This window comes from Scyliorhinus canicula, chromosome 4 (genome assembly GCF_902713615.1).
Source record: "Scyliorhinus canicula chromosome 4, sScyCan1.1, whole genome shotgun sequence".
NCBI classification, from domain to species: domain Eukaryota; kingdom Metazoa; phylum Chordata; class Chondrichthyes; order Carcharhiniformes; family Scyliorhinidae; genus Scyliorhinus; species Scyliorhinus canicula.
This window is the reverse complement of record NC_052149.1, coordinates 25,138,411-25,149,943: the sequence shown is the minus strand read 5'-3', so window position 1 is coordinate 25,149,943 and position 11,533 is coordinate 25,138,411. Positions and strand designations below refer to the sequence as shown.

Below are 11,533 nucleotides of genomic sequence, written 5' to 3'. Positions count from 1 at the left end.
GAGTTGCTCAGGGTAGTGTCCTAGGCCCAACTATCTTCAGCTGCTTCATCAATGATCTTCCCTCCATCATAAGGTAAGGATTGGGGATGTTGACTGGTCATTGTCCAGTGTTCAGTTCTTTTCACCATTCCCAAGATACTGAAGCAGTCCACGTCCACATGCAGTAAGGCCTAGAGGGCATTTAGCTTTGGGCTCACAAGCGTCAAGTAACAGTCACACCACACAAGTGCCAGGCAATGACCATCTCCAACAAGAGAGAATCCAACCATCACTAGTGATGTTCAATGGCATTACCATAGTTGAACCTCCCACCATCAACATGCCGGGGTTGCCAATGATCAGAAACCTAATAGGGCTAGCCATATAAATACTGTGGCTACAAAAGCAGATCGGAGGCAGTCTATTGAACATCTACAAGGCACACTTAGGAGTGTGATGGAATCCTCGATATTTGCCCAAATAAGTGCAGCTCCAACAACTCAAAAAGCTTGACACCATCCAAAGCAAAGCAGCCTGCTTGATGAGGACCCCATCATTCATTCATCCATTCCCTCCACCACTGGCATAGAGTGGCAACAGTTTGTATCGCCAAGGCTCCTTTGACAGCAACTTCCAAATCCATGACTTCTTTTTCTAATATAAAATTAAGAGTACCCAATTATTCTTTTCCAATTAAAGGACAATTTAGCGTGGCCAATCCACCTGCACTGCACATTTTTCTTGGGTTGTGGGGATGAGGCCCACGCAGACACGGGGAGAATGTGCAAACTCCACACAGACAGTGACCCGGAAATCCATGAATTCTACCATCTAGAAGGACAAGGGCAGCAGATGTATGAGTTCCCCTCCAAGCCACACACCATTGTGTGGAAACATATTGTTGTCCCCTCGCTGTCACTGGGTCAAAATCCTGGAACTCCCTCTCTAACAGCACTGTGGGTGTACGTGAACTAGATGGACTACTGCGGTTGAAGAAGGTGGTTTGCCACCAGCTTCTCAAGGGCAATTAGGGGTGGGCAGCAAATGCTGAGCAATGTGAAGGCATCAGTGGGGAGCCTTAGTATGGAGGCTAACCAAACCAGCAGCGAACAAGAACAAGGGCCTGACCGTAGGTAGGGTACCCTTTCAGAGAGTCGGTGCAGACTTGATGGGCCGAATGGCCCTTCTGTGCTGTAGTGACTCTATGATTCTAACTTTGGACCTCTAGGTGATGGTGTAGACACATTAGCAGCATCAACAAATTGAATGTATTTTATCACTCTAATTTTAAAACTTTGATCAAAAAAAAACTCAAACATTTTCCACAACGTTATCAAACGTACTGCTGCACAAATCCCTTCAATCTATAGGTACTACTTCATAACTGACTGAACTGCAGTCAAAAAAACAAACATTTTGCAACATAAATTCAATATATATTACTGATCAGCTGTAAAAAGTATACATTTAAATCTACTCAATTTATTAACAAATTCAAACAACAAAATATTCAACAATACTTTAAATACATCTTGCAAAAGCTTCACATTGAGAGGAAAGCCCATATTTCATGGCTTTGAATGGTCATCAAACATTGCTGAAACGCTTGCTACATTAGATGAAGCCATTGAAATTCTCCATTGCTCACAAAGTCACAGCACTGCGCTTCTGGAATGTTCCGTTGCAGGAAGCTTTCAAAATCTTACAAACTTGTCATACACGTCTGACAAGCCCAGAGCTTCGAATTCTTGATGCATCTCAGCCCCTGATGTAAATTCTTTCACAGCAAAGCTTGTAAGCCTAAAAGGGAAATACATTTCTTTTTTAATATCAGTACTTCTCATCCAATATTCAGAATGAAGCGACTAATCTACTCCGACATGCTGGAGCGCGATGGCTGTTGATGTCTTCTACCTAATCTGCCCTGCTTGAAGTTTTTCTTCACAGAGAACACTTATCATTTTCTCTTTGCATCTCTTGCCACTGGAGTCCACATCCACCTTCGAGGTTTTCTGGAGAACTAGATAGTCCTTCCGTTTTAAAGAACAAAAGAACACAAAAGTTAAACTCACAAAGCTGAAGATGTAGGTAATATGCATGCAATTTAATTTTAATAACAGCTTGACTGCGGTGGGCTATGAATTTTCTCAACTCTTGGCCCTCACGAGGTCACTTTTAATTAAAAGGCAAGTTTTATAGGATTTTGGTTTTAACAGGCTAAAAACTCTTGTCCGCCTTTGTAGCGTATGCTCATCTCTACAAGCCTCATAGCCACTAAAATAAAAATATTTTCCGTTGAAATAAAATGTAACGGGGCCAATAATTCAGCACGTTCACCCTGGTCCGTTCCAAGTGAGTTGATCTCAGCCAGTGAAGTACTGGGTCAGTAAGTAATTTCAGCAACCGGGAGTGAAAGGAAACAGTGACCACTTCTCATCATAGAGAGTGGATTTTCTCAAAGAACCTGCCTGTCTACCTATGTGACAGAAGCACAGAGTGGCACGGTGGTACAGTGGTTAGCACTGCTGCCTGACAGCGCCAGGGTCCCGGGTTCAACTCCAGCCTTGGGTGACTGTCTGTGTGGAGTTTGCACGTAGCCCCCCCACCCCCCGAGTCAGCGTGGGTTTCCTCCGGGTGGTCCGGTTTCCTGCCACAGTCCAAAGATGTGCAGGGTAGGTGGATTGGCCATGCTAAATTGCCCTTAATGTCCAAAAGGTTAGGTGGGGTTACAGGGCCTAGGTAGGATGCTCTTTCCAAGGGTCGATGCAGACTTGATGGGCCTTCTGCACCGTAGGGATCCTATGATTCTATGAATTGGTCTGAACTGCCTTCGTTGAATTTTGTTCATCATTGAATAGTGGGTTCTTGAGAAAGTTACCAAAGTATAACTACACAAACCAAGCTGTAGTAAGGAACATAAGAGTCAGGAGGGCAGGGTCAGAAAATGTACAGGAAAGGAGCATTTTAAAAAGCCACAAAAACATAACGTAACGAAACAAAAGAGACCTGATAAATTAGCAAAGGCAAATGCAATCTCTGAAAGGGATGGCAAGTACCTTGATAGCTTTCCTCTGTCCTTGTAGAAGAATTAATATGAGTTTGCCCATGAACATCAGCCTTCCTGCGAGTCCGAGGTCGGACGTCCACTTCTCTATGCTCCTGATGTACTTTGCTTTGGCTCGCATGTGATCTAAATGCACCAGTGCCATCCACGCAGCATCATGTGTGCTGCATCGCTGCTGCAGACTGTCACTTCCACTGGCCTTGTCCCCTGTGAATGGTTCAATGGCACCGTCACAGTTCTGCTGGAGCCACATCATCAACTCGTAGACCATCGGCTGGGCAACAAGAGTCTCTGCATAACGTAGCAGGCTTTGTTTCAAGTCACAGCACTGCTTGCGGGTAAGCTGATCAGAGCCGATGGAGATGTCAGGAAGGCATGTCGGATAGTCAGGCAGTAAATGGAATGCGATGTTTAATTGGATTTTCTTTGCATGGTGTTCACAGGTGGTGTGGATTTGGAAAGTAATCCCCTCGGATTCTGTAACACATCAGACAAGCTCAATGTAGCAAAGTTAGAGCTAGGTACTGAAACTTTGCCAGAAAAACGCAATAGTTTGGCAAAATAAAGCGAGCAGTACTTTCAGAGAGGTGAACTCTCAGTACGATCAGCAGCAACCTGCAGTGCAAACTCTTGTCAGGTCAGCCACTGTCTCTATTGTAACTGGCCACAGGATTGCTGGCAGTGTTTCCATGGCTATATAATCGTACGTGCAATCATAGAATCCCTACAGTGCAAGAGGCAATTCGTTCCATCGAGTTTACACTGATCCTTTGATAGAGCATACTACCCATGTCTACTCCCCCCTTCACCCTGCCCCATCCCGGTAAGCCCATAACCTAACCTGCACATCCCTGGACACTAAGGAGCAATTTAGCATGGCCAACCTGCACATCATTGGACTGTGGGAGGAAACCGGAGCACCCGGAGGAAACCCACGCAGACAAAGGGAGAAAGTGCAAACTCCACACAGTGACCCGAGGCCGGAATTGAACCCGTGTCCTTGGTGCTGTGAGGCAGCAGTGCTAACCACTGGGCTGCAGTGACACCTGAGACAGCGGTGCTAACCACTGTGCCACCGTGCCACATCACCCCAAGTCAAGAATGATACAAAACACCATTAAGGTGAGGCTGAAATAAATTCTACTTTTCAAAAACTTCACGTTATTTTCAGCACATCCTCCACCTGAACACATTCCTAAAGGTCACTGGAGGCAACAAATACGAATGGTCAGTTGTACAATGGGTCAAATGGCCTCCTTCTGCACGGTAGGGATTCTATGGATTCTATGAACCCCTCCCTCACATCGTAATGGTAGTCCCACATGTCTAACCTGCAGTTATATGGAAAAACCATGAATTCTCTGCTCAAAGGTCAGGCATCTCTATTGTAGTTCCCTTCATATTACTTACTGGCTAGTTTGCCAAATAGCATTTGGAGTATTGTGTGCAGTTCTGGTCACCTCACAATAGGAAGGGTATGGAAGCATTGGAAAGGGTGCAAAGGAGATTTACCAGGATGCTGCCTGGTTTGCTGGATAGGTCTTATGAGGAAAGGTTGAGGGAGCGAGAGCTTTTTTCTTTGGAGCGGAGGACAATGAGAGGCCACTTAATAGAGGTTTATAAGGTGATGAGGGGGATAGATGGAGTGGACGTTCAGAGACTATTTCCTTGGGTGGATATAGCTGTTACAAGGGGGCATAACTATAAGATACAGGGTGGGAGATATAGGAGGGATGTCCGATGTAGGTTCTTTACTCAAGAGAGTGGTTAGGGTGTGGAATGGACTGCCTGCTGGGATAGTGGAGTCGGACACTTTAGGAACTTTCAAGCGGTTATTGGATAGGCACATGTAGCACACCAGAATGACAGGGAGTGGAATAGCTTGATCTTGGTTTCGGACAATGCTCAGCACAACATCGATGGCTGAAGGGCCTGTTCTCTGCTGTACTGTTCTATGTTCTATGTTTGTCCAATTTGAATGTTGCCAACCTGGTTGTTCTCGATGTCGCTGCCTCACAATGGATGGATTAAATCCTAAATTAGAACATTAGATCTGTCAGGGTCACTAATTTGGGATGTTCACAAATGAGTGCGTACATGAGAGAAATATTTGTACTTGTAAGGCATTTTTCATAACTTTCTAACGTGCTTTACAGTTAAGGACGTATATTAACGGTGGCACAGTGGTTAGCACTGCTGCCTCACAGCGCCAGGGACTCGGGTTCGATTCCAGCTTTGGGTGTCTCTTGGTGTGGAATTTGCACTTTCTCCCCGTTTCTGCGTGGGTTTCCTCCCACAAAGGAATGCAGGTTAGCTGGACTGGCCATGCTAAATTGCCCCTTAGAGTCCAACGGTTAGTTACAAGGATAGGGTGGGGGAAGAGGGCCGAAGTAGGATGCTCTTTCGGAGAGTCGATGCAGACTCAATGGGCCGAATGGCCTCCTTCTGCACTGTAGGGATTCTATGATACTTCTATGATGTCAACTTGAGTCACGACTGAAATGCAGCAGGTTAGTCACAGGCAGACAAATTCCACAAAGAGCAGTGTGGTAATTTTGCTTTACCTTACTATCAGTTTCTAGTGATGGTGGTTGAGGAATATATGCCCGGCAAAGTACCAGGAAATTCCAAGTAGTGTCGTGGGGTCCACCTGAGGGGGAAGGTACCTGCTCGGTTTAACATCCTATACAAGAGTACAGCCCTTCCACAGTATTACACTGAAGAGCTGCCTTCACTTCTGGGCTCCAGCCTGGTGAGTGTGACTTGACCTCATGAGCTACAAAGTCAGAGTTTAGCAATTTTATACCTCCAGCCAGAAGGTACAAGCATTTGATTAATGCCTTCATGTTGATGAAATCAACGATCATCCATGACATTAACCCACAAAAGACAAGACCAAATGTACTGTGCTGGAGCAATAGGATTGAAGAACAGACCGGGGACAGAGATGGGGATGATCTGATGTAGTGAAAGGTGCTATATTAATTCAAATTAATTCCTCCTTATTTTTTGGATAAGGGATGCAACATGAGGGTTTACAATGGGATAGCAATCCTGCATTTAACTAAATGAAGCTCCTCGTCGGATACCACCAAGCTTGCTGGTTGGTTTACGCCCCAAACTTCATTCCAGCTAAGGATGTTCCCAACCCTCATGAAAACTGATCAGTTTTCCAGCATTTTCTGTTTCTATTCAATTCTTCACAGCTGTTCCCACTGGCAGAAGGATGGAGAACAACAGGACATTGATTGACAAAAGGAACAAAGGTGAGATGAGGCAAAATATTTTTGCACAGCAGGATATGGAATACACTGCCTGAGAGAGTGGGGGGGAAGCAGATTCATTTGCAGCTTTCCAAAAGGAATTGAATAATTAACTGAAGATGAAAAAAAGACTAAATTAGGGGTTGAAGGAGTGCAAGTAGCACAGCAGCTCTTGCAGAGAAAAAGCATGGACGGGACATAATGAATGGCCTCTTTCTGTCCTGTTCACAATTCTCTCAATCTGTGTCCGAGCAGCAGTTACAGTGTTGCTGTAACTGTGTCTGAGTTTCAAAAAATGCTAATCTAACCCCCAGGGAGCTGGGCAACCCTAACAGTGGCCCGCTAGTTAGCACTGCTGTCTCACAGCTACAGTGACCTGGGTTCAATTCCGTCTTCGGGTCACAGTATGTTGAGTTGCCTCGGGTGACTGTGCGGAGTCTGCACGTTCTCCCCGTGTCTGCGTTTCCTCCGGGTGCTCCGCTTTCCCCCCCCCCCCAACAGCACAAAGGTGTGCAGGTTAGGTGGATTGGCTATGCTGAATCACTAAGGGGCTACTGGGTTACCGGGGTAGGGTGGGGAGAGTGGGCCTTTAGGTCGGGTGCTCTCCCCAAGGGCCTGTGCCGCATTGACGGGCCGAATGGCCTGCCTGTGCACTGTTGGATTCGATGATGATGAGCTGCAGCGCTTCACCTGATTCCGCCAGTAACTGGAAATCGCCACTGTAAATGGCTCCGAGCGCAGCCACTTCCTCCCGGGCAGCCATGGAGCGGGGGCGGGGGCGGGCGGAGCAGGTTCCGGGGGGTGGAGGCTCCACTCTCCTTCCGCGGGCCGGGCTCCAGGCACTGACAGGCGGCGGGGCGGGGCGGCTGGAGCCGCTCTTTGCACAGTGTGTGATCTGAAATTAACCCACAGAGGCTGGAAACAACACGGAGCAATATCTACAAAGAAAAACAAGTGCATTTGTTCCTCTGAGGTTGTGGCTAAATGCAGCAAGATTGCAACAACTCCAGAATTATTGTAACAACAACTCAGAATGTTCTTACACTGCAAGTTGCAATGTTACAGTAAATCTCTAACACTCGCAGTGAATCCAGTCTGGTACCAACCCTGATTTGAAACTGGGGGTCTAAACCCGTGGTGGGCAATCTGCGGTCCTTCTGGGTTCTAAGCGCGGCCTACGTGACATTGTGTTGACCGTTACCCACGTGCAGAGTTGCCACATTCGCTGATTTCCATCCACGCAGTTTTTTTCCTACCGGTATGACTGAAGTGATTTGCACGTGGAGCAAGGATGGATGGATTGGATGGATGGATTTTGTTTATTGTCAAGTATACCGAGGTACAGTGAAAAATATTTTTCTGCGAGCAGCTCGACAGATCATTAAGTACATGAAAATAAAAGAAAATACATAATAGGGCAACACAAAGTACACAACGTAACTACCGGCATCGGGTGAAGCCGACACAGTGTAGTGTTAATGAGGTCAGTCCATGAGAGGGTCGTTTAGGAGAAGTGAGGTGCGTGCTGATTGCTCCCAGCACTGACTGCGAGAGCCATGAGCTCCCTCTGTGCCCAAAGTGTAAATATTTATTTTGTGTTTACCATTTGAAGTTGGCGATAGTTCTACTCATTTACAAATGATTAACCATTTTCTATAACTCGTTACGCAATATTGATCTTATACATGGGGTCATTGTGAGTGAACAAGCTCGATTTCAATCTTGCAGTCCACTGAGATGAAAGAGGCCCACTCACTAGCCCAGATTGTTCATCGCGGGCCTGAACTTTGCTATGGTCGAGTTAAATGGGATATTAACGCTCTCAAAATATTCACCAAATGAATAAAGTGAAGAGCTCTCCCAAAGCAGGAGGGTTCCGCCTGAACCAGTCGATGATTTGGCTCTAACTGAGAGTCCTGTGAAACGGAATTCCTACACTAATGAACTCTCAGGTGGATCGAAGGAATGCACAGCACTGTTTCCCAGGAGAACCATTGGTGTTCTCCAATGTTCTGGTCAATATCGATCCCTCATTATATCAGGAATGCCAGCAATATGTTTTTGTTTATTCGTTAATGGGATGTGGGCGTAGCTGGCTGGGCCAGCATTTATTACACACTCCTAATTGCCCCAGAGAAGTTGGGGTGAAGCCGCTTCCTGAACTTCCGCAGTCCATGTGGTGTAGGTACACCCACTGTGCTGTTAGGGAGGGAGTTCTGGGATTTTGACCCAGCAACAGTGAAGGAACGCCGATATCGTTCCAAGTCAGGATGGTGATTAGCTTGGAAGGCAACTTGCATTTGGTGGTGTTCCCACGTCTCTGCTGCCCTTGTCCTTCTAGGAGATGATGGGCTGCATTTAGGAGGTGCGGTCGAAGGAGCCTTGGTGAGTTGCTTCATTGCATCTTGTAGATGGTACACATTACTGCCAATGTGCTTGGTGACCGAGGGAGTGAATGTTGAAGGTGGTAGGGTACTAATCAAGCGGGCTGCTTTGTCCTGGATGATGTCGAGCTTCATGAGTGTTGTTGGAGCTGCACTCATCCAGGCAAGTGGAGAGTATTCCATCACACTCCTGACTTGTGCCGTGCAGATGGTGGACAGGCTCTGGGGTAGGAGTTTGGACAGGCCCCCATGTTCATTGAATTTGTGGCAATTACAGATGTTCTGGGGGATTGGGTTATGCTATCAACCTGGGTCTATGCTCAACAGCACACAGGTCACAAATCCAGTTTTTTTCAACGTGAATCCCTGTTATTTATTGGTGTAAAGTTTATCAAGCTGGGCCACATTTTGAAACTAAAGTGAGTAATTTTCACTCCTGTAGGTGGATCTGAATTTGTAAAATACCATTGTAAAAGGGCTACTTATACAGTTTCCCAAACTGTGAGGTATATGATCAAATAGAAAAAGGCCTAAATCCCAGGATTGTGCAATGAGGCAAAAACCACAATCTCTTCGACGGCATTGGCAAGGATGGTTAATTGTAATTGGTGTAATGGTTATGTTACTGGACTAATAATACAGATACCTGGATTAATAATTCGCAGAACAAGAGATTCAGAAATTAAATTCAGTCAGAACTCAGAGGCAGAAGGGGAGGTGACTAGGGTGGTGAAAAAGCCATATTGTACACTTGCCTTTATCAATCGTGGCATAGATTATAAAAGCAAGGAAGTCATGTTGGAGTTATACAGAACATTGGTGAGGCCACAGCTGGAGCACTGTGTGCAGTTCTGGTCGCCACATTATAGGAAGGTTGTGACTGCCCTGGAGGGGGTGCAGAGGAGATTCACCAGGATGTTGCCTGGGATGGAACATTTAAGTTATGAAGAGAGGTTGGATAGTCTTGGGTTGTTTTCATTAGAGCAGAGAAGAGTGAGAAGCGACCTGATCGAGGTGTACAGGATTATGAGGGGCATGAACAGGGTGAATAGGGAGTAGCTGTTCCCCTTAGTTAAAGGGTCAGTCGAAAGGGGATACAAGTTCAAGGTGAGAGGTGCGAGGTTTGGGGGGATTTGAGGAAAACGTTTTTTACCCAGAGGGTGGTGACATTCTGGAATGCACTGCCTGGGAGGGTGGTAGAAGCGGGTTGCCTCACATCCTTCAGAAAGTACCTGGATGAGCACTTGGCATGTCTTAACATTCGGGGCTATGGGCCAAGTGCTTGCAAATGGAATTAGGATTGGCAGAGATCAGGTACCTTTCATGCTGCGATGCAGACTCGATGGGCCGAAGGGTCTTTTCTGCACTGTATTTTTCTTTTTTTTAAACAAACATTTTATTAAGGCATTTACGGTTTTATAACAATAAAAGGTACAAACACAAATGTAAACATAGTTCAGTGCATAACACATCCTTCCATCTCCCACTGTTCTCGCCTAATCGAGACAAAAAAAATAGCCTGACTCCCCCTGCCCCCCCTTTTCTCCCTAAACCCCCCCCCCCCCCCAATTATTGAATCTGCTGAGTGTTTAGTTTTCTCCGAAGAAGTCAATAAACGGCTGCCACCTCCGAACGAACCCTAACGTTGATCCTCTGAGGGCGAACTTAATTTTCTCAAGTCTGAGAAACCCAGCCATGTCGCTAACGGGGGACTTCAAATCCCTCCACGCTGGTAATATCCGCCTCTGGGCTACCAATGAAGCAAAGGCCAAAACATCAGCCTCTCTCACCCCCTGGACTCCTGGGTCTTCCGACACTCCAAAGATTGCCACCTCTGGACTCGGCGCCACCCTCGATTTTAGTACCGTGGACATGACCTCAACAAATCCCTGCCAGAATCCCCTAAGCTTTGGGCATGCCCAAAATATGTGGACATTGCGGGCCCTCCTGCACACCTCACACACCTGTCCTCTACCCCAAAAAACCTGCTCACCCGGGCCACCGTCATGTGTGCCCAGTGAACCACCTTGAATTGTATTAGGCTGAGCCTGGCACATGATGAGGACACGTTGACTCTGCTCAAAGCATCCACCCACAGGCCCGCCTCTAACTCCTTTCCCACTTATCTTCCCATTTACATTTTATCTCACCTATCTAAGTTTCCTCCCACTCCATAAGTTCTTTGTAGATTTCCGATACCTTCCCTTCCCACAAACGGTGTTCTAGAAACTACCTTGGCCTGTATTACCTGCGGCGATAGAAGCGGAAAGTTCAAAACCTGCCTTTGCACAAAGTCCCTCACCTGCAGATAGTGAAACCCATTCCCTCCCAGCAATTCAAACTCCACTTCCAGATCCTCCAAACAGGGAAAGCACCCCTCAATAAACAGATCCCCCAGCCTCTCAATCCCTGCTCTCTGCCACCTTCCGAAGCCCCCCATACAATCTCCCCAGGACAAACCAGTTATTCCCACAAATTGGAGCCCACACCGACGCTCCCTCCACTCCCATATGCTTCCACCACTGCACCCAAACACTCAGTACCGCTACTACCACCGGGCTTGTGAAGTACAGGGCCAGTGTGAACGGCAGAGGAGCCGTTACCAATGCCCCCAAAACCTGTGCTGTTACATGAAGCCGCCTCCACCCGACCCCTCCCCTACTACCCACTTCCTCATCATGGCTATATTTTCTGTCCAGTAGTAGTTCCTAAAGTTCGGCAGTGCCAACCCCCCCCCCCCCCCCCCCTTTGGCTCCGCTCCAACAGAACCTTCTTTACTCGTGGGGTTTTACCTGCCCATACAAACCCGGATATCACCCTATTCACCTGCTTAAAAAATGCCT

The 11,533-nt window shown here is 46.8% G+C and overlaps 1 protein-coding gene across 1 annotated transcript; it reads right to left on the bottom strand.

Moving 5' to 3' along the window:
• Window positions 1-1,440: 1,440 nt before the first annotated feature.
• Window positions 1,441-7,139, bottom strand: rwdd3 (RWD domain containing 3). The gene is made up of 4 exons (XM_038793910.1): window positions 6,997-7,139; window positions 3,036-3,520; window positions 1,894-2,009; window positions 1,441-1,779 (listed from the first exon to the last, which is right to left on the bottom strand). Exons 1-4 carry the CDS (start codon window positions 7,067-7,069, stop codon window positions 1,674-1,676), a joined length of 780 nt encoding a protein of 259 aa, XP_038649838.1. The 5' UTR covers window positions 7,070-7,139; the 3' UTR covers window positions 1,441-1,673.
• Window positions 7,140-11,533: the final 4,394 nt, after the last annotated feature.